The following is a 24377-nucleotide window of genomic DNA, read 5'->3' as shown; positions in this document are numbered from 1 at the left end:
AGATGAGAAAGTCTATATATTGACATTTAGCAAACTTACAGCCACACAGTGTGTATGGCACATTTAAGAAGTGAGAAAGCTAAGCTAGACCAGGGTGGAATGGAGACAGTAACTTTTACAGAGATTCTGCAGTCACAGGAAGTGATCAACTTGGATTGGAGTCCACACAGCTGTAGGCACAGTGCAGATCAGGTACAGGAAATGGATTCTGAAGAAACTGGGTCCAAAACATATTGCACCTGAAGCCAGTTTGTCCCACCTTGATCTTTGGGTAATAGGATTCAACAAATTATTACTATGAATAAAAAAAAACAGTATCAAACGTATGCAGAAACTTATTGCACATATTCGCAAGATGACATCTAGGAAAGTAATAAAAATAGAGTACAGACTTACACAATAGCCTGACAGAAAACCGTTTAGGTAAGGAAAAAGTTAAGTTATGTTATTTAATTATGCATTGATCAAACATGCCTGATCTTTTGATGTAGGTGTCTATTCTAGGAAATACAATATTTAATTGGTATCTGTGGGTAAAGAATTATGTGTTCTACAGTACTACTTAATAAATTAAAAGCATTTATAAGAACTTAGAATGTTCATAATTATTTTCAATAAAATATGTTACATTTGTTTGTTTTTAATTATTAAATTCTGGTAGCTTTCAATGAGTACAATAGAAATACTTTATTCTTCAAAAGTAATAATTCTCATTTTTAATTCTTTAGGAGGGTATGAATTCTCATATTCACTTTATCAATATTCCTTTAGTTTAAATATTTTTTGGATAATTAAAGATATTTATTGAAGAGAACATTTGAAGAAGAACTTACTGAGGAAATATTTAGTAAAGCGACAGAGGTCAATAGGAGAAGGGGATCAGGAACTAGAGAAAAGGTAAGTTCTAGAAGAATCAACTTAGAATGTAACACATTTGTACATGGAAACAATGCTAAGAATCTCCCTGTATAGCTATCCCTATCTCAACTAGCAAAAATGCTTTGTCTTTAGTATTGTTTTTACTCTCTCTTCAACAAAACTAGAGACAAGGACAAAACAGTTTCTGCCTAGAAGCGAGGAGTTTGGGGGGAGAGAGAGGGGGTAGGGGGCAGGAGGGAGAAATGACCCAAACATTGTATGCGCATATGAATAAATGAAAAAAAAGAAATATTTAGGAGGGTATAAATATGTTTTATACAAAGAATTTATAAGTCTTCCTATAGAAGAATATATATTGAAAGAGTCTTAAAATATAATATCTGTAAATCCAAGAGTTCATTAAAGTTACAATGACAGTAATTTGATTATTTCAATTTCATTTTTGAGTATGGATTAAGCAACAAATACCTGGGGTTTGAACTTAAAGTCCTCAGTAACTCTTGGATGGTCATAATAACTTATTAGACAAGCATGTATAATCGAAGTTTTATTTACTTTATTTAGCAACATATGACCTCTCTACCATGTGCAAAATACTTGACCATATATTACAATGGATTTTAAAAGGGGAAAATAGAACCATGAAAGTTTTCTGGAAAATAGTTATTATTTTATTAACTTTCTCAATGCACCTAAAACTTCATTATTTCTAAGGCTATAAATAAATGGGTTTAGCAGAGGAATTATAATGGTGTAGAACAGCGAATACATTTTATCCTGATATTTATCTGGGCCAGACCCAGGACGCACATACATGAAGAAAAGAGTGCCATAGAACAAAGACACAGAGAGTAGATGGGCACTACAGGTGGAGAAGGCTTTGCTTCTGCCCTTCTCAGACTTCTTTTTCAGGATGGCAAAGAGGACATGGATATAAGAAATGATGATACTCATGAAAGTAATAGCTTGTGTAAAAGCAGCAAAAATAAAAGCCACTAATGCATTAATAGATGGGTCAGTGCAAGAAATTTTATATAGTGGCAATATTTCACAGTAGAAATGATCTATTATGTTGGACCTACAGAAACTTAATCTAAATAATAATCCTACATGAATTATGGGGTGCAGAAAACCAATTACATATGATACACTTATCAGCCAAGTGCAGAGTCTGTTGGACATCACCACTAGGTAGAGCAAAGGATTACATATGGCTACATAGCGGTCATAGGCCATCACTACCAGGAGCAAACATTCTGTGGTTGCACTGTAACAAAAAAAATAAAATTGGGTGAAACACTCAAATACAGATATCATGTTATTCTTTGTTAAAAAATTCATAAGCATCTTTGGAGTCACTGATGATGAAGTACATGCATCTGCAAAAGCTAAACTGCTAAGGAAAAAGTACATGGGGCTGTGAAGGTGGGTGTCCCTCCAGATGAGAAAAATCAATCCAATGTTGCCTACCATGGTGGTGACATAAATCAACAAGAACACCAGGAACAGGGGAACTTGCAGCTCTAGACGATCTGTTATTCCTTTGAGAACAAACTGAGTCACTAGAGTCTTGTTTGCCTCCATCATATTCCCTCTAAGTGCTCACTGCAATGAGAGAAGGATAAAGTAAAAATTGTCAATATTCATGCAAAATAACATTGAATGCAATATCACACATGCTGCTAAATCAATAGATATGATGGGTAAACATATGAAGTACTTTATACTATGAACTATAAGGATTTTTAAAGTATTTTACTGTAAATTATGTAAATAATGTGATATCTTATACAGAATTAAGTATAAAAATAATTATACACTTTATATCAAATGTCTTAAAACATAACTAGCTCAAGAATGTCTTTTAATATTCCAGGCACACATGATTCTTTAAAGATTTTTAACTTTCTTTTAATATTCTTCTCTATAACATATTATGAGGCCACAGTGGAATATACCATTACAAAAGTAACCACTGTAGAAAAAAAGGCCAAAATTTTCAATACCTAGATTCAACTTAATTGCTAAAAATTTATAAATCTTATTAGAAATTCATATCTTCCATACAGAACAAACTGGAATATAGTATTTGTTATTATATATGTATGTGTATATATATTTTTTTTCATTCTAATACATTAATAGGTCAGATATAAGATGGTAAGTTAAAATCTTATGCTATTTTCCATTCCTTATTAATATGCTACTTGATTGTACACTCATCATTACCATAACATGTTCTTCTCAATAACAATAGGTGAAAAAAATCATGAACACATTTAGTTACTTACTTAGTACCTTCTAACTTAGAACACTATCATTCTTAGCTTAGTGACAAAGAATCTATAACTCAGATTATGTATCCAGGATGCTAAAATAGCCTAGATTTTAAGACAATGCACACACACGCACACACACACACACACACACACCCCATAATTCTAACAACTTGTTTGTAAAATAAAGACAAGTTCCTGAGTTATCACTAAATATGACAATGTATAACATTATTCAGTTAGCTAAGAATGTCTTTTAATATTTCAGGCACACATGATTCTAAATAGATATTTAACTATTTTTTAACTTTTTGTTCTATTAGATATTATGAGGCCACAGTGGAATACAGCATTACAAATGTAACCACTTTAGAAAAAGTATGCAATATTTTCAAGGTCTTGTTCAATTTAAGTACTAAAAATTTATAAATTTTATTTTAAAAAAATGAAGTGAGGAGTAAAACTGATATATATTAATAGGCAATGACAAAGATAAAGATGAGTGAGGCAGAAGGCAGCCTCAAGCTAAAATGTATCCATGAGTTTAATGAACCTGGGAAGTAAGGAGAAGGATAGATTCCACAGAACCCAAGAGTAGGGGTTGAATCCAAATCAAAATCACCACAACGTATTTTTTTCATGATAAATATGCATGATTCAAGACATAAAAGTTTTATGTATCCATATCACTTCATTGGTGATCTAAAATAAGAGCTACCCACTTCTAAACATCAGGCTTAATGTATAACCATTCAAAGAACTTCATGAAAATCTTGGATTCACAACTCCCAGTTCTTGAGGCAAGCCCTGCCATGTGGGTATCCTCCCAACATATGTTTTACTTCTATACCAGTGGATGATTCTTTTTACACTTAACTAAAGTCTTCACACCCAAGTCTGCCATGACCTGAAACTAGTTTTCTCAAAGCTTCTGATCTGTAAGCCAAAAAAAAAATCATGGAAAATTAAAGTAGAATCCACAAAATACACTTCCATAAAGGATATTTTTGTAACAGAAAATATCTATAGAAGGCCTGGAATATGTTATATCGAAAGGCACCTCTAGTTTTTTTTCTCTCTAGAGAAGCTTTTCTATAGAAAAGGGAATAGGGAAAAAAAGAAATTTTTCTTGGAGTTGTTATTAGGCATTAAAACACACAAAGAGAGAAACTGGTAATGTTTCCAGTAATTGTTGAATAAGCACATTACTTTCAAATGACCATAAATGCCAGATTATCCTTATTTTACATCTATTCAATAATGAACCTGACTCTGAAGCTGTAATGAACTCTTCCAATCTGCATTTTTCCAGGCATGCTGTAATAAACTGATGACCTCATGTGGAGGAAGGTGTAGACTCACCTGAGACACCACATATCTATATGATCCTCAGTTATTGGGAAATCTTCCTAATTCTGGAAGATTACAAAGTAAATTAAATGAAATCAGAATGAATTTTTCTTTTGAGGACACTAATAAAGTATTCAACAGATTGGTTCTGTAACATTTTCTTAACAAAGGATTTGTTAACTAAGATGTAACAAGATTTCACAATCTGAATCTCAGTTCTACCTCAGAATTATTAGGTTATTTTCCTAAACCAGTTTAGGAAGCTTGTTTTAAGGTTTTCACTGCAATCTGCTGTATTTTCCAAATGTATTTCCACCAACCATCTATAACAGTTGCTAACCAGAATAGTATGGACCTTAAGCACACCAGTTCTATAATTCATTCACATGATTGAGTTCAAATCTTTATTTTACAAACATGTAGCTGTGTATACATATAGATTAAAAGGAATTGTAAAAGATGCTTTATCTAACTTTCCCAGTGCAGAACTGCATTTGATTACATTTGGTAAATAAATGCCCTGAAACAATACCTTTTGCATATACTGGTAGCTCATGAGAAACTCTTGGTACTAAAACTATGCAACTTCACAGAATCTAATTACAGTAAAATAAAATATTGTGCTCTCACCCAATTCCCATAAGAAGAGATATGGATAGGAATGCCATAGATTTAACTCATCATGAAGAACGCTTCAGGTGCAAGAAGGAAAATATCAAAGATGATTGCTATTCTCATGTTAATTTTCTTTTGAAAAACATGAAAGATATTTATTCCTCTCCCATCTTCAACCCTAACTGTGAAACTAATACTGAAACTCCCTCAATGTTACCAAAAGACTCCCGCAGGGTAAAGGAATCCTGCTGGGCATTATAGACTAATCAACAAATTGTTACTAACAAACTTATTATAACTATTATTTTTCCAACTGTTTTCTTTCTTTTGAGAAATGAAAATATTATAGGTCAATTATAAGAGAAATGAAAATGCATATTACGTGGAGAATCTTTAGCTGCAACTAACTTGACATTTGACTATGAAAAATAAGAAGCATACTGCACATCAGGGGACATTTTTGCTAAGTGTTTATATATATAAATATATATGTTTGTGTGTTATATATGAATATGTGTATCAGTCAACTTTGTGGTAATTATTAAATATTCTCATAGCATTTGTAATTCTCATAGCTAGATTGTAATAATTCAACATCTAACAGTGGTGCAGTAGATAGTTTGAGAGCCACCATCCCACTGAGAATAATTTTGATTGAACTTTGTGATAATCCAAATAATCAATAATTTCTAACACAAAAAATAAATAAATTTAATGTGCTTCACTCTAATCAAATATCTGGATAGTTTTAAGATAGTGAAAATAAAGAAAACAAATAGTCATAATCTCAGTAGTCACCAATTAATACAGTTAACATTTTGGTGAATACTTCTACATTTTATCCATTTGTATATCTGTGTTTGTGTATGCAAAGCATATATATATATATATATATATATATATATATATATATATATATATATATAATTCTTGACTACGATACTATATAAGTAATTTTTCATTTAAAGAAATAATTTATCAATTATATGTTCCTAAGGTTTAAAAATATGTGTTTTTTTATCTTGGATAAACAAATCTCAAAAGAAGTCTGTAATCATAAAGTCCTACATTTGAGTGTGGTAGCTGTGTACATTTCATTCCAAGCTGTTTGGGAAGCTGAGCTCAGGAGGATAACTGCTCCAGGCCAACCAAGCCAAAAGAGTTTGCAAAAACACATCTCAACAAAAACAAAAACTAGGTATCAGGGCACATGCCAGTCATCCCAGCAAGAACAGAAAATATAAAATAGGAGGATCACAGTCCAGGTCAACTTTGGCAAAAAGTAAGACCTTATTTCAAGAATAACAAAGGCAAAAAAGATGGAGGCCTGGATCAAGTGGTAGAGTGCCTTCCTCATAAGCACAAACCCCTAAGTTCAAATCCTAACACCACTAAAAATGTCCTGTGATTGAAATAATATTTTCCAAATATGTTTATACTGTTAAGGAATTTTTTTACAAATCTGCAATAAGCTCTGTGGTAAACTGTATCAATTTACACTTCAAATTTGGAAAAAACCCATTTCCCAAATTCAAACTAGCAAAAAGTAATAGACCAGATAGATAGATAGATAGATAGAGACACACAGGTAGATAGATAGATAGCAGATAAATAGATGATAGACACATAAAAATAACAATATAAATGCATAACTACAAAATATGTGTGGCCTATATGTATTTGAGAAAATTGCAACATTATAAAAGGATGTATAATTTTTAAATATTTATTGAAAATGAAAAAAATTATAATTGTATCTATTGATGGGGTAAAATAGGATATCGTGACATATGTATGCAACTCATTTTTATTAATTATAATCACCATGCTTGTGTAACACATTCCTTCTGTCTAGCTGAAACTTTCCATCCTTTAATCAACATCTCCTCAGGTTTTCCATCACTTGGCCTCTGCTAGCTATCTGTCTACTCTCAGATTTTATGAGTTTTGGATTCCACATGTAAATAAGAACATGTAGTATTTGGCTTTTTGCGCCTAACTAGTTTCACTTAGTATAATGTATTCCAGGTTCATTGTTGTACTTGTCAGAATTTCCTTCTGAATAGTATTCCATTCTGTTGTTCAGAGACCTCATTTTCTTTACCCACTTCTCCACAGATGAACACATAGGTTTCTTCCATAACCTGGTTATTGTGAATAAAGCTGTAACAAACCTGGTAGTGCAGATACCTCTCCAAGGTGGTGATTTCAAGTTCTTTAACTATATACTCAAAAGTGTGATTGTCAGATGATATGATGGTTCTATTTTAGTTTTTCAAGAACTTTCATAGTGTTCTCCATAATAATTTACTAATTTACATTCCCACTAATAGTGTACAAAAGTTCTGTTTTTATCATTTCCTCAATACTTATCCTCACAAGGAGGTTATACGACATTGCATTTATTTTATTTGATTTGATTGTTTTTTACATTTACTTACATATGTGTACATTTTTTGGACTTCACTACTATCCCCACCCCCCACCACCCCCCACACCCCCCACATCAAGGCAGAACCTATTCTTCCCTTTGTTTTCCAATTTTGCTGAAGAGAAAATATAAGAGATAATAAGAAAAACATAGCATTGTTGCCAGTTTGAGATAAAGATAGCTATACAGAGAGATTCCTAGTGTTGTTACCACACATGTGTATATTGCAACCCACATTGGTTCATCCCTACCAGACCTCTTCACTACTTCCTAGTCCCCTCCCATTGTGGCCTTGGCCAGTTTAAGATTACTATGTCTCCTTCTGTACAGTGAGCACATCAACCACATTCAAATTTTAGGTTTCCCTTCCTTTCAATGTTCCTCCGTGTGTGGTCTCCCCTTAGTGTGCGACCCATGATCAATAATATTTCTATGTTTGTTTTAGATCTATAATCCTCATATGAGGGAGAATTTGTGATTTTTGGCCTACAGAGCTTAACCTCGCTCAAGATGATGTGCTTCAGTTCCATCCATTTACTTGTGAATGACAAAATTTCATTCTTTGTGGCTGAATAAAATTCCATTGTGTATAAATACCACCTTTTCTTAATCCATACTTGTTTCTATTAGGTCCCGAGGCTACACCTTAAAACCAGACCCCCCTGATTTATGACCACTTGTTTCTCCCTGCCTGATTGTTTCTCGGCTTACAAAACAACTCAGGAACTTCCAGTTACTCAACTAGCCAGGCATGTCGACCTGTTCCATCTGGTGATCGCAGATAATCAGAGACCAGAGACTCTCTCCCTCCCCCATGGCTTGGCCCCTCCTATAAAGCCCACTACCCAATTCACCCAAGTCGCTGCTCCTTGATCTGGGGCAGGGGAGGGCATGCAGTCTGGATCTTAATAAATCTTTCCTTTCCACACGTGGTGTGGTCTTAATTTGGCAGTACCTTACAGTTTCCATATGGAAACAGCCAAGAAGCTATTGTGAATAATGCTGCAATAAACATGGGTGTGCAGGTGCTTTGTAATAACCTGACTCAAATTCCTGCAGGTATTTCCCTTGGAGATGTATTGCTGGATCATTTGGCAGATCTATGTTTAGTTTTTTAAGAAGCCTCCATATTGTTTTCCATAGTGGTTGTACTAGCTTACATTCCCACCAGTAGTGTATAAGGGTTCCTTTTTCCCTGCATCCTCATCAACTTTTGTTGGTGGTGGTGTTCTTGATGGTAGCAATTATAAAAAGAGTGAAGTGGACTCTTAGTGTGGTTTTGATTTGCATTTCCTTTATGACCAGGGATGGTGAGCATCTTTTTCAAGTGCTTTTTGGCCATTTGGATTCTTCCTTTGAAAATATTCTCTTTAGTTCAGTTGCCTACTTCTTTATTTGTTCATTGACTTAGGGGAATTTAGTTTTTGAGCTCCCTGTATATTCTGGTTATCCCTTGTAGGATGAATTGCTATCAAAAATTTTCTTCCATTCTGTGAATGGTATCTTCAATGTACAGACCATTACTTTAGTTGTGCAGAAGCTTTTTAATTTCATGTAGTCCCATTTGTCAATCCTTTCTCTTAGTTGCTGAGATGCTGGAGTTCAACTGAGGAGGTCCTTTCCAATACATATTACTTCCAGTGTATTCCCTGTTTCTTCCTGTAATAACCTCAGTATTTCAGGTCTGATATTAAGGTCTTTAATCCACTTTGAGTTGATTCCACTGCAGGGTGACAGGCATGAATCTAGTTTCAGTTTTCTGCAGGCAGATAACCACTTTTCCCAGCAACATTTATTGAAGAAGTTGTCTTTTCTCCATCATATATTTTTGGTGCCTATGTCAAAAATAAGGTGGGCATAGCTGTATGGATTCATATACAGGTCCTCCATTCTTTTCCACTGGTCTTCATATCTGATTTTGTGCCAGGACCATGCTGTTTTAATTGCTATAGCTATGTAGTATGCTTTGAATTCAGATATTGTGATACCTCCAGCATTGCACTTTTGCTCAGTATTGCCTTGGCTATTCACAGACTTTTGTGTTTCCAAATGAACTTTAGTATAGATTTTTTAATCACTGTGATGAATGTCATTGGGATTTTGATGGGAATTGTGCTGAACATGTAGATTGCTTTTGGTAGTATAACCACTTTCACTATGTTGATTCTACCAATCCATGAGCATGGGAGATCTTTACACATTCTGTGGTCTCTTTGATATCTTTCTTCAACAGTTTGTAGTTCTCCTTATAGAGGTCATTTACATACTTTGTTAAGTTTATTCCCAGGTATATTTTTTTTTCAGGCTATTGCATCTGTAATTGTTTTCCTGTATTCTTTCTCAGTCTGTTCATTGTTGGAGTATAAAAAGGCTACTGGTTTGTGTAAGTTAATTTTGTATCCTACTACATTGTTGAAATTGTTTATTCTGTGTAGAAGTTTTTGGGTGGAGTTTTTTGGGTCTTTAAGGTGTAAGATCATGTTATCTTCAAATAGTGATAGTTTGAATATTTCTTTACATACTCATATTTATTTTATTTCTTCTTCTGGCCTTATTGCTCTGGCTAGGAATTCCAAGACTATGTTGAATAGTAGTGGGAGAGTGGGCACACAGTCTTTTTCCTGACTTTAAGGGAAATGGATTCAGTTTTTCCCAACTAAGTATGATGTTGGCTATAGGTTTGTCATATATAGCCTTTATAATGTTGAGGTAGTCCTAGTTCTAGTCCTAGTTTTCTAAAAGCTTTAATTCATGAAATGGTGTTGAATCGTATCAGTCTTTTTCTACGTCTATTGAAATGATCAAGTGGTTTTTGTCTTTGTTTCTATTAATGTGCTGTATTACATTTATTTACTTGCATATGTTGAATCATCCCTATATCCCTGGAATGAAGCTAACTTGGTCATGGTGAATGATCTTTCTGATGTGTTGTTGGATTTGGTTTGCCATTATTTTATTGAATATTTTTGCATCAGTGTTCATTAAGGAGATTGACTTATAGTTCTCCTTTTTGGATGTGTCTTTGTCTGGTTTGAGGAAGAGTATAACACTGGCTTCATAGAATAAGTTAGGCAGATTTCCTTCTCTTTCTATTTCGTGGAAAAGTTTAAGGAGTATTGCTATTCTTCTTTCAAGGTCTAGTAGAATTCAGCAGAGAATCTGTCAGGTCCTGAACTTTTCTTTTTTGGGAGACTCTGTATTGCTGCTTCAATTACATTATGTGTTATAGACCTGTTGAAGTGGTTAATATCCTCTTGGTTCGATTTCATATGATCATAGTATTTAGAGATTTGTCCATTTTTCAAGATTTTCCAAATTATTATAAGTTCTTAAAGTAGTCTCTGATGATTCCCTGGATTTTCTTGGTGTTTTTCATTATATTTCTTTTTTTATTTCTGATTTTACTAATTTGGGTCTTTTTTCTCCTCACTTTAGTCATATTTGCCAGGGGTTTGTCAATCTTGTTTATTTTTTCAAAAAACCAGCTTTTTGTTTCTTTCATTCTCTCAATTTTTTTAGTCTCTATTTCATGAATTTTGGCCCTTATATTTATTATTTCTCTCCTTTTGTTTGGGTTTCGCTTGTTCTTGTTTTTCTAGGTATTTGAGATGCAATATTAGGTTGTGTATTTGAGATCTTTCTGTCCTTTTAATATATGCACTCATGGCTATAAACTTTCCCCTTAGGATGGCCTTTGCTATGCCCCATAGGTTCAGGTAGGTGGTGTTTTCATTTTCATTAGCTTCCAGAAACCTTTTGATTTCTTCTCTTATTTCTTCTATGACCCACTGATGGTTGAGCAATGTGTTAGTCAGCATTCAATTATATGTGTATTGTATGCTGTTATTTTTGTTGTTGAGTTCTAGTTTCAATGCATTGTGATTATGCAAGGGGTTATTTCTATTTTCTTATGTTTGCTGAGGCTTTCTTTGTGCCCTAAGGTATGATCTATTTTTGAGAAAGTTCTATGGGCTGCTGAGATGAACATATAATGTGCTGTTGTTGAATGCAATATTCTGTAGACATCAGTTAGGTTCATTTGATCTATGGTATTATTTGGCTCTAAGATTTCTTTGTTGGCTTTTTGTTGGGATGACCTATCTATTGGTGATAGAGGGGTATTAATGTCTCACACTACCACTGTGTTGAGTCTATATGTACTTTTAAGTCCTTTACTGTATGTTTGATAAAATTGGGTACACTGACATTGGGTGCATATAGGATGATAATTGTTATTTCTTTTTGATGTATCGCCCCTTTGATTGGTGTGAAGTGTCCTTTCTCTCATTTGACCAATATAAGTTTGAATTCTAGTTTGTCTGATATAAGTATTGCTACTCCTCCTGCCTGTTTTTAGGGGCCATTGTCTTGGTAAACCTTCTTCCAGCTTTTCACCCAAGTCAGTGTTTATTTCTGTCAATATGGTGGGTCTCTTGTAAATAACAGATTATCTGATCTTCCTTTTAAATCCAGTTTGCCAGATGGTGTCTTTTGATGGCGGAGTTGAGCCCATTGACATTCAGTGTTAATATTGATAGGTATGTCATGATTTGTCCCATTTAGTTATTTTTGTTGGTTAAGGATTTGATTGTGTGCAGCTGAATCAATGCTACTCTCTGATTCCTTGTCTTTTCTTCTCCTATGGTTCACTACATCCTGTCCTCTCATGGTTTTCTTTGTTTTCATCTTATGTGTGCCAAATTCCTTGTATAATCATCTGTAGTGGTGGTTTGATGGTCATATATTGTTTTAGTTTCTGCTTATTGTGGAAGAATTTTATTCCTCCATCAATTTTGAATGCTAGTTTTGCTGGGTAGAGTATCCTAAGGCTGAAATTATTCTCATTCAGTGCCCAGAATACCTTACTCCATGCCCTTCTTGCTTTTAAGATTTCTGTTGAGAAATCTGCTGTTATTTTGATGGGGTTACCTTTATACACTATTTGTTTTTTTCTCTCTTACAGCGTTCAATATTCTTTCTCTGTTCTCTCTGTTTGTTATTTTAATGATAATATGCCATGGAGAGGTTTTATTTAAGTCTGTTTGGTGTCCTGGAGGTTTCCTCTACCTGAATGAGCAAAGCTTTCTCAAGATTTGGGAAGTTTTTATGTTATTATTTTATTGAACATATTATGTATCCCTTTGGCTTGCACATCTTCTCCTTCTTCAATGCCCATGATTCTCAGGTTTGGTCTTTGGATGGAGTCACTGAATTCTTGCATATTCCTGTCAAAGCTCTTGAGTTATTTGACTAAGTGTTCTATTTTTTCTTGAATTTCTATTTTATCTCTGGGTTCTGAGATTCTCACTTCTACTTGTTCACTTCTGCTGGAATGACCGTCCACTGTGTTTGATATTTGACTAAAGGGACTTTTTATTTTCAGGACTTTTGTTTGATTCTTTTTTCTGTGGTTTTCCATATCTTTGTACAACTCTTCTTTGATATTTTGTATTTTCATATAGCTCTCTTTTTATAGTGTCCTTTGTTTCATTTTAGTATTTGTTGCTCAGGGGCTGTGCTGGATTATCTTCCCAAGAGATGGGTAGGGGAGTCATGTGTGGTGGGTGTTGCTTATGCTTTCATTCACAGATTTATGCAAGCAGCTTTGGAACCAGCCAGTGGCAAGAAATGGCATGCCACTTTTCTCAGTGCAACAGGACCTAGGGAGTCTTTCCATAGGTCAGGGATCTAGGATGTTGCAGAGTTTGATTCAGATTGATGCTCTGTCTTCTGCTTACTCAGAGAAAAAAACTCACATTACATTTTAATTTGCCTTCCCATAATGGTTAGGTGTGCAGTGCATTTTCATATATTTGATGGACATTTATGCATCTTTTTTTCAGTAAATATCTATTTTAGGACCTATGCTCATTTATTATCATTATTATTATTTTAATTCTGTGAATCAGAATATATTCATTATAGAGCAGGAATTCATTGTGACAATTCAGCATTTCACCCCACCTCTTCTGTCAGTGTTAGATTACAACTTGCTGTTCATGCTTTTCAGTTTTGTTGGCTGATAATATATATTAGAAATATTAAATATATATATTTTAATACGTATAGTGGGCATATAATAGAATATATATACACATATATATATCACATATTTCTTGATCCATAAAACAGTTGTAGTTTCCATAGCTTGGATAATGTGTACAGTGGTATGATAAACAATAGTATGCAAGTATATCTCTATTGTATCCTGACTTAAGTTCCTTTGGATACATACCCAGGAGTGGTATCACTGGATCATATGGCAGTTCTATTTTTAGCTTTTTGTGGAATCTCCATACTGCTTTCCTTGGTCTTATGGGGCTGTCCATTCCAAGCAGGAGCTCTGATGTGGTCTTAGCCTGTGACTGGCTTTTAGTATTTGGTTCCTTTTGTCCACAGGGAAGGTTGCAATAGGGGCCTGAAGTAATAAACTGCCAGTTAATGTAAGATGTTCAGAGCTGTTGTTTTCACCAGGCAGCAGCTGTGTTGCCCTACAGCTGCAACTGTTTGTTCAGCTCCTCCTCCAGCAAGGTGGGGCAATTCAGTTTTGAGTACCACCCTTAATCCCATGAGACCATTTCAGGGATCCACCGGCACAGGTTTTGGAGGTTGGTTTGTTGCTCCACCCCCAGTCTCAGCCTTTGTGCCTTTCCTCACCTCTGCTTGGTGCTAGTTTGGCTCCTCTGAGAGGTTGGCTTGTTGCCCTACCCCTGCTGTCAGCCTTTGTAACTTTTTCTACCTTTGTCCACTAAGAGTTCAGCTCCTTGCCCCACCCCCATTCTCCAGCAACAAAATGCACTCAAGAAATTTCAAGAAACCACAAATAAAGAACTTGAGAAGACATAGAAACAATAAATGAACACAGACAGGACTTCAACAAATTCCAACTAGGCTTCTATAGTATATGGGTTATGTCATCCCCACTATCTTTCTCCCTTGACTTCCTCCCCATCCCACTTAAAACAATTGCAAGAGGTTTCATTGTTCTATTTCATATGTGTATGAAGTCCATCAACCATATTCCCTCTCCTTAATCTCCTTCATTCACTCTCCCCCTCTCCTACAAGTACATCCCCCAACCACATACACACACTGTTTCTACTTTATAGACCTTTCATTATTAATATATGTCAATATTCAAAGGGGTTTCTCAATGTATTACACTGTGAGTATACTTTACTTTGGTTTGTTTAAGCCCTTCCATTACTCTCCCTTACCCCTTACCTCCCACTCCCCATTTCAACAGCTTTCAATAAGTATCCTGATATCTTCTGTCTTCACAGATGTTATGTATTATGATCTTTTCTTTTTATGTAGAAAAATTAATGGCATCTTTTTTTAAATTTTTTCTTCATTTATTCACATGTGCATACATTCTTTGGGCCATTTCATCCTCCTGCCCCCCACCCCTTCCCTTTCCCCCCCTTGCTTCCAAGCAGAACCTGTTCTGCCCTTTTCTACAATTTTGTTGAATAGAAGAGATAAGCAATAATAAGAGAGATCTTATTGACATTCTATCATTCCCTTTTTCTCTCCCTCCTTCCTCGTGTTCCACAGTGCAATTCAACTATTACAAAAATGTTCTACATATACGTTTGTATATGACCATGTTTGTTTTCTGCAAACATTTTTCTTTTGGATCTGTCTTCCAAATATCAGAGAAAATATACAGCCTTTACCTTTCTGAAGCTGACTTACTTCATTTAACATGATGTCCTCCAGTTGCATCCATTACCTTCAAATCACATGATGTCTTTCTTCCTTATGGCTAAGTAAAACTCTATTGTATATACCTACCACATTTTCTTGATCTTTTCATCAGTTGTAGGGCATAAGTTTTGTTTCCAGTTTGGCTATTGTGAATAATGCTGTGACAAACATCAGTGTGCAAGTATCAATATTTTATCCTAACTTACATTCCTTTGGATACATACCCAGGAGTGGTATCACTGAATCATATGGCCGTTCTATTTTTAGCTTTTTGTGGAATCTCCATACTGCTTTCCATAAGGGTTGTACTGATTTTCATTCCCACCAACTGTGTATAACAGCTCCTGTTTTGCCACAGCCTCACCAGTATTTGTTGTTGTTATTGCCCTTGAATATGGCCATTATAACTGGAGAGAAATGAACTCTAACTGTCATTCTGATTTACATCTCTTTTATAACCAGGGAAGTTGAACACTCCTTCAGGGCCATTTGTACCTCTTCCTTTGAGAATTCCCTATTCAAATTTTGTGCCCATTTCTTCATTGAGATTTTGATTTTTTGGGGGGGTGAGTTTTTTGAGTTCCATGTAAAGTCTGGATATTAGTCCTGTATCAGGTGAATAACTGGCAAAATTTTTCTCCCAGTCTGTGGAAAGTCACTTGAGTCTAGTGACTGTTTCTTTTGTTGTACAGAAGCTTTTTAGTTTGATGCAGTCCCATTCGTTTTTTCTTTCTCTTAGATGCTGAGTCATTGGAGTTCAATTTAGGAGGTTATTCCCTGAGCCTATATGTTCCAGGATACTTCCAACTACTTCCTCTAGTCGTATCAAAGTTTCAGGCAATCTATTAAAGGCTTCAATCCACTTTGAGTTGATATTAGTACAGGGTGAGAGACAGGGATCTAATTTCAGTCTTCTACTTGTGATTATCCAGTTTTCCCAGCAACATTTGTTGAAGAGACTATCTTTTGTATGTCATGTGTTTTGGGCTCCTTTGTCGAAGATCAGTTGGTTTATGTCTGGGTCTTCTATTCTTATCCATTGGTCTTCATGCCTGTTTTTATTATTATGGCTCTATAGTACTATTTGAAGATGGTTATTGTAATACCTCCAGCATTGAATTTTTTGCTCAGAATTGCTTTTCCATTTGAGGTCTTCTGTATTTCCACATGAATTTTAAGATTTATTTTTCTATCTCTGTGAAGAATGTTATTGGGATTCTGATAGGGATTGCATTGAACATGTAGATTGCTTTTTGATAGTAGGGTCATTTTCATAATGTTGATTCTGCCAATTCATGAGCATGGGAGATCTTTCCATCTTCTGATGTTTTCTTCAATTTCTCTCCTCAGTACTTTATACTGTTGTTCATTGAAGAGGTCATTGGTTTTCTTCTCTAAATTTATTCTTATGTATTTTATTTTTTGAGGGTGTTGTAAATGGGATAGTTTCCCTGATTTCTTTCTCAGTCTGTTCATTGTTGGTATATAGGAAAGCAACTGATTTCTGTATATTAACTTTTGTATCCTGCTACTTTGTCAAAATGGCCTATGAGGTCTAATAGGTTTTTTGGTGGAGTTTTTAGGGTTTTATTTAGGTACAGGATCATGTCATCTGCAAATGAGAATAGTTTGACTTCTTTCTTCCCTTTTTCAATACCTTTTCCTTTATGCTCCTGTCTTATTGCTCTTGCTAGGAACTCCAAAACTGTATTGAAATAAGAGTGGAGAAAAAAAATCCCTGTCTCATTCCTGATTTTAACAACAATGTTTTAAGTTGTTCTCCATTTAGTATAATATTGGTTATAGGTTTGAAATGGATAGACTTTATCATGTTGAGGAACATTCCTTCTATTCCTATTTTCTACATTGCTTTTATTATGAAAGATTGCTGAAATTTGTCAAAGGATTTTTCTACATCTATTGAGAAGGTCATGTGATTTTTGTCCTTACTTCTGTTCATATGCTGTATTACATTTATAGATTTGCATATGTTGAACCATCCTTACATCCTTGGAATGAAACTGACTTGGTCATGGTGTATGATTTTTTTATTCGTTTATTCATATGTGCATACATTGGGCAAATTCTTCCCCCCTACATCCCACATACTCTCTCTCTCCCTCCACCCCCCCCCCATGCTTCCAGGCAGAATCTCTTTTGCCCTTATCTCTAATATTGTTGAACAGAAAGTATAGGCACTAATAAGAAAGACAAAGTATTTTTGCTAGCTGAAATAAGGATAGCTCTATACAGAGAGATTCCTAGCATTGTTTCTATGTATAAATGTGTTACATCCCGTGTTGATTCATCTCTGACCTTTTCACTACTTGCTGATCCCCTTCTCATATTGACCTCGGTTGCTTTAAGGTTTCTGTATTAGTTCCTCTGTAGTGGGGACATCAAATACTATCATGTTTTGGGTTTCTTACCTAACCCCATACCTTCCATGTGTGCTTTCTCCTTATCATGTGACACAAGTTTGACCACATTGCTGTATTTGCCCTAGATCTAGTGTCTGCATATGAGGGAGAATATACAATATTTGGTGTTCTGAGCCTGGCTAACCTCACTCAGAATGATATTCTCCAGTTCCATCCATTTACTTGCAAATAATAAGATTTCATTCTTCTTCATGGCTGAGTAAAATCCATTGTGCATAAATGCCACATTTTCTTAATCCATTTGTCAGTAGTGGGGCATCTTGGCTGTTTCCATAACTTGGCTATTGTGAATAATGCTGCAATAAACATGGGTGTGCAAGTGCCTTTGGAGTAACCTGTGTTGGATTCTTTTGGGTATATCCCCAGGAGTGGAATTGCAGGATCATATGGCAGATCTATGTTTAGATTTTTAAGAAGCCTCCAAATTTTTTTCCACAGAGGTTGCACTAGTTTGCATTCCTACCAGCAGTGTACGAGGGTTCTTTTTTCCCCACATCCTTGCCAAAATCTGTTGTTAGTGGTGTTTTTAATGATGCCTATTCAAACAGGGGTGAGGTGGAATCTTAGTGTGGTTTTGATTTGAATTTCCTTTATGGCTAGAGAAGGTGAGCATTTTTTCATGTATTTTTTGGCCACTTGAATTTCTTCTTTAGAGAAAGTTCTGTTTAGTTTGGTTGCCCATTTCTTTATTGGTTCATTGATTTGGGGAAAGTTTAGTTTTTTGAGTTCCATGTATATTCTGGTTATCAGTCGTTTGTCTGATGCTTAGCCGTCAAATATTTTCTTCCACTCAGTGGGTGGTCTTTTCAGTTTAGAGACCATTTCTTTTTTTGTTTTTAATTTATTTTTTTATTATTCATATGTGCATACAATGCTTGGGTCATTTCTCCCCCCTGCCTTTGTGTTAGAAGCTTTTTAATTTTATGAAGTCCCATTTGTCCATCCTTTCTCTTGCTGAGTTGCTGGGGTTCTATTGAGGAAGTCTTTGCCTATACCTATTACTTCCAGAGTTTTTCCTGCACTTTCCTGTACCAACTTCAGAGTTTCTGGTCTGATATTAAGGTCCCTGATCCATTTTTAGTTGATACTAGTACAGGGTGATAAACATGGATCTAGTTTCAGTTTTTTGCAGACCTATAACCACTTTTTCCGACATTTGTTGAAGAGGCTGTCTTTTCTCCATCATATATTTTTAGTGACTTTGTCAAAAATAAGGTAGGCATAGTTGTGTGGATTCATGTCCGGGTCCTCTATTCTGTTCCACTGGTCTTCATGTCTGTTTTTGTGCCACTACCATGCTGTTTTTATTGTTATTGCTTTCTAATATAGCTTGAAGTCAAATATTGTGATACCTCCAGCATTGATCTTTTTGCTGAGTATTGCCTTGGTTATTCACGATCTCTTGTGTTTCCAAATGAATTTTAGAGTAGATTTTTCAGTTTCTGTGATGAATGTCATTGAGATTTTGATGGGAATTGTATTAAACATCTAGATTGCTTTTGGTAGTACAACCATTTTTGCTCCTAGGTATTTGATTTTTTTTGAGGCTATTGTAAATGGAATTGTTTCCATATATTCTTCCTCAGTTTGTTTGTTATTGCTATATAGAAAAGCTAATGTTTTTATAAGTTGATTTTGTACCCTGTCACCTTACTGTAGCTGTTTATGGTGTCCAGGAGTTTTTGGGTACAGTTTTTTAGGTCTTTAAGTACAAGATCAAATCATCTGCAAATAAGGATATTTTGACAGTTTCTTTACCTATTTGTATTCCTTTTATTTCTTCTTCATGCCTAATTGCTCTGACTAGGAAGTCCAGTACAATATTGAATAGGAGTGGGGATAGTGGGCACCTTTGTCTTGTTCCTGATTTTAGGAGAAATGGTTTCAGTTTTTCACCACTAATATGATGTTGGCTGTATGTTTGTCATATATAGCCTTTATAATGTTGAGGTACTTACTTTCTATTCCTAGTTTTCTTAGAGCTTTCATCATTAAGTGGTGTTGGATCTTTTTGATGGCTTTTTCTGCATCTATTGAGATGATCAAATGGTTTTTGTCTTTGCTTTTATTAATGTGCTGTATTGTATTTATAAATTTATGTATGTTGAACCACCCCTGCATCCCTGGGATGAAGCTGACTTGATCATGGTGAATGATCTTTCTGATGTGTTGTGGGATTCAGTTTGCCATTATTTTATTGAGGATTTTTGCATCGATGTTCATTAAGGAGATTGACCTGTCATCCTCCTTTTTGGAGGTGTCTTTGTCTGGTTTTGGGATGAGTATAATACTGGTGTTATTAAATGAGTTAGGCAGTTTTCTTTCCCTTTCTATATCGTGGAACAGTTTAAGGAGGGTTGGTATTAGTTCTCCTTTAAAGGTCTGATAGAATTCAGTAGAGAATCCATCAGGTCCTGGACTTTTCTTTTTTGGGAAACTCTTTATTTCTACTTCAATTTCATTTTGTGTTATAGATCTATTCAGGTGATTAATGTCTCTTGGTTCAATTCTGGATGGTCATAAGTATCTAGAATTCTGTCCATTTCTTAGAATATAGGTTCTCAAAGTAGCCTCTGACAATGTCCTGGATTTCTGTGGTGTTTGTTGTTATCTCCCCTTTTGCATTTCTGATTTGGATTTTTTCTCTCCTCATTTTAGTCAGGTGTGCCAGGGGTCTGTCAGTCTTATTTATTCTTTTAAAGAACCAGCTTTTTGTTTCATTGATTCTTTGTAAGCTTTTTTTGTTTCTATTTCATTGATTTCAACCCTAATTTTTATTATTTCTCTCTTTCTGTTTTTTTTGGGGGGGATTTGCATGCTCTTGTTTTTTAGGAGTTTGAGAGGTAGCATTAGGTCATTGATTTGAGATCTTTCTGTCCTTTGAATATATGCACTTATGGCTATAAACTTTCCTCTCAGGACGGCACTTGCTGTGTCTCATAGGTCCTGGTAGGTAGTGTTTTCATTTTCATTAACTTCCAGGAGCCTTTTAATTTCCTCTTATTTCATCAATGACCCATTGGTCATTAAGCAATGTGTTGTTTAGCTTCCAACTGTTTGCATGTTTTTTACTACTTTTGTTGTTGTTGTTGTTGTTGAATTCTAGTTTTAATGCACTCTGATCAGATAGAATGCTTGGGATTATTTCTATTTTCTTATATTTGCTGAGTCTTGCTTTGTGCCCTAATATATGATCAATTTTGGAGAAGGTTTCATGGACTGCTCAGAAGAATGTATATTGTACAGAATTTGGATGAAATATTCTGTAGACATCAGCTAAGTCTGTTTGATGTATGGTGTTATTTAGATGTATGATTTCTTTACTGATTTTTTGTTTGGATGACCTATCTATTAGTGGTAGGGGGTATTAAAGTCTCCCACTACCACTGTGTTGGATTTTATATGTGTTTTTAGGTCCTTCAGATTGTGTTTGATGAAATTGGGTGCATTGACATTGCATGCATATAGGTTGATAATCATTATTTCCTTTTGGTGTATTTCCCCTGTTATTAGTATGCAGCATCCTTCTTTATCTCATTTAATCAATGTAAGTTTGAAGTCTACTTTGTCTGAGATAAGTATTGCTACTCCTGCCTGTTTACAGGGGCCATTGTCTTGGTAAACCTTCTTCCAGCCTTTTACCCTAAGCCAGTGCTTTTTCCTTTTGATGAGATGGGTCTCCTGTAAGCAACAGATTGTTGGATCTGCCTTTATAATCCAGTTTGTCAAACGGTGTGTTTTGATGGAGAAATTAAGTCTGGTAACTTCCAATGTTAGTATTGATAGGTATGTGGTGATTCCTGTCATTTAGTTGTCTTTGTTGTTTAAGGGTTTGTTTGTGTGCAGCTAATTCATTGTTAGTCTCTACTTTCTTGCCTTTTCTTCTCCTGTGGTTTGGTACTGCCTGCCCTGTCATGGTTTTGTATGCTTTCATTTTCTATTTGCAGGACTCTTTGAAGAATCTTTTGTAGTGGTGGCTTGGTGGTAATACATTGTTTTAGCTTTTGTTTTCATGGAAGACTTTTAATGGTCCATCTATTTTGAATGATAGTTTTGTTGGGTAGAGTATCCTAGAATTGACATTATTTTCATTCAGTGCCCAAAATACCTCATTCCATGATCTTCTTGCTTTTAATGTTTCTGTTGAGAAATCTGCTGTGATTTTGTTGGGTTTACCTTTGTATGTTATTTGTTTTTTCTCTCTTACAGCCTTCAATATTCTATCTCTAGTCTCTGTGCTTATTGTTTTAGTGATAATATGTCATGGGGTAGCTCTATTTTGGTCAAGTCTGTTTGATGTCCTAGAGGCTTCCTGTACCTGAATGGGCACAGTTTTCTCTAGATTTGGGGAATTTTCTGTTATTGTTTTGTTGAATATATTAGGAATTCCTTTTGCTTGTACCTCTTCTCCTTCTTCAAAGCTCATGATTCTCAGGTTTGGTCTTTTGATGGAGCCGGTTAGTTCTTGCAAATTCCTTCTACAGGCTTTGAGTTGTTTGAGTTCTTCAGTTTTTCCTTTAATTTCCATTACATCTTCAGGTTCTGAGATTCTGTCTTCTGCTTGTTCTAGTCTGTTGGAGTGGTCTTCCATTGTGTTTTGTATTTCTGTTTCAATTTTTTTCTGAGGTTTTCCATATCATGGGTCACTTTAGTATTGTCAATTTTTGTCCTTTATTCATTTATCTCTCTATTAATGGTGTTTTCTATTTCAGTTGGTATTTATTTAGGGCTCCTATGATTTCACTTATTTGTTTTTGTGTCTTCTCATATTTTTTATTTTTATTGTCTTGGAATTTCTTGAGTGCCTCCTGTACATTTTGGTTGACCTTGTCTACTAACATCTCCATGAAATTCTCAGTGATTTCTTCCAGGGTTTCTTCATTCAGTGTTCTTGTGTGCTTTGTTGGGTTCCTTGGGATAGTCTATCTTTGTTTTTGGGGGGTCTGGAACTGGGTGTCCATTTTCTTCATTTCCCTCTGAATCTCATACTAATTTATTTTGCAGAGGAGAATGGTTTCCATCCCTTTTTTGTCTTCCCATCATTCCACTTTATGCTGTTTCTATCCCTGTTCTGTGTGTAATTTAGTGTTAGCTAACTTACAATAGTAGAAGTAAAGAAACCAAGAAAGAAAGTGAAAGAAGAAAAAGAAAGAAAAAAAATAGAGAACCAAAGAAATCAACAGGGAGAGATGGTGTACTAACCAACAGTGAACAAGACAAGCACTTAGAGAGAAAGGGGAAAAAGAAAAAAAAAGAAGGAAAAAAAATTTCAGGTTCAGGAACAATGAAGTTTCAGTCTTAGTAGTTCTGATGTTATTCCTTCAGCATCCAATCCTAGTGTTGGTATTTAAGTGGTAGCTCTGTTGTAGTCTCTCCAAGTGGTTGGGTCAGGAGACAGCTTTGTGAACCGCTATCTGCCCTCTTTCAGGCATTGGCTCATCACCTGCCTTCTGTCAGCTGGCTACTTTTGCAGGCTTTGTTTACTGAAAGTTCACATGGAAGGCAGCTCCTTGCCCTTTATCCCTTCTCTGGTGCACTCAAAGCACCCTGCCTTCTCTGCTGTGTGTCCTTTTCAGTTCCTTGTTTGTTATTCAGGTTTTATTTGTTTGTTTGCTTGTTTGTTTTGCAGGGGGAGGTCAGTCTGTCCAGGGTGCTATGCTGGTTTATCAAAGGGATGGCTGTGGGAGTACCATGTGCCACATATTTGCTCACCCATTAGTCTGTGCCTTCCAAGCAGATTTGGAACCAAGATCTGGCGGTGTGGGAGCCCTCCTGTTTTCTCAGTGTAACAAGCCATGGAGAAGTTTTGTATAGGCTGGGGTATTGGGGTGTCAGAGTTTTGCTTCATCTTAGTGGTTTTTTTCTGCCAAGTGTGGCTCCAGCATCTCAGCAAGGTTTTTGGTTTACAGAGCTCATGCCATCTGCTTCCTCCCTCTAGTCACCATCTTGGATGGGTATCGGTGTATGATTTTTTGGTGTGTTGATGAAATCTGTTTGTCAGAATTTGGTTGAGAATTTTTGCATCTATATTCATTAAAGATATTTGTCTGTAATTCTGGGGGGTTTTGTTCCATCTTCATTGAGTTTTGGAATGAGTGTAATACTGACTTCATAGAATGAGTTTGGTAGTATTCTTCCCTTCTTATTTTCTGGCAAAGTTTGATGAGTGTACTATTTCTTTTTTAAAGCTCTTGTAGAATTCAGCCAGGAGTCCATGGTTCTGGGTTCTTCTTTATAGGGAGACTTTATTACTGCTTGAATTTCATTGCTTGTTATTGGTGTGTTTATGTGGTTAATATCTTCTTGGTTCAATTTTGGTTGGTTGTATGCATTGAGAAATTTGTTCATTTCTTCCAGATATTCCAGTTTACTTGAATATAAATTTTCAAAATATTCTGTAACGATCCTCTGGATGTTATTACTATTTGTGGTTATGTCCCCTTTTTTCATCATTGATTTTACCAATTTGGGTCTTTTCCCTCTCCATCTTTTCATGTTGGCTAAGGGTTAGTTGACTTCATTAATCTTCTCCAACAACCAACTTTTTTTATTGATTCTTTGTACAGTAGTTTTTATATTGATCTCATTAATCTCAGTCCTGATTTTATTATTTCTCTCTATCTGCTAGTTTGGGTTTGCTTTGTTCTTTTTTCTCTAGAAATGTAAGGTACATTA

The 24377-nt window shown here is 35.2% G+C and overlaps 1 protein-coding gene across 1 annotated transcript; it reads right to left on the bottom strand.

The window, feature by feature from the left end:
* Nucleotides 1-1545: 1545 nt before the first annotated feature.
* Nucleotides 1546-2466, bottom strand: LOC109675804 (olfactory receptor 5AC1-like). The gene has a single exon (XM_020152415.1). It carries the CDS (start codon nt 2464-2466, stop codon nt 1546-1548), a length of 921 nt encoding a protein of 306 aa, XP_020008004.1.
* Nucleotides 2467-24377: the final 21911 nt, after the last annotated feature.

This window comes from Castor canadensis, chromosome 5, assembly GCF_047511655.1.
Source record: "Castor canadensis chromosome 5, mCasCan1.hap1v2, whole genome shotgun sequence".
NCBI lineage: Eukaryota > Metazoa > Chordata > Mammalia > Rodentia > Castoridae > Castor > Castor canadensis.
The sequence above is the reverse complement of the archived record's forward strand: the minus strand, read 5'-3'. Positions and strand labels throughout refer to the sequence as shown.

Bases quoted from the DNA above. Each gene is read 5' to 3' on its own strand.
- LOC109675804 (XM_020152415.1), bottom strand. From the start codon at position 2,466: ATGATGGAGGCAAACAAGACTCTAGTGACTCAGTTTGTTCTCAAAGGA.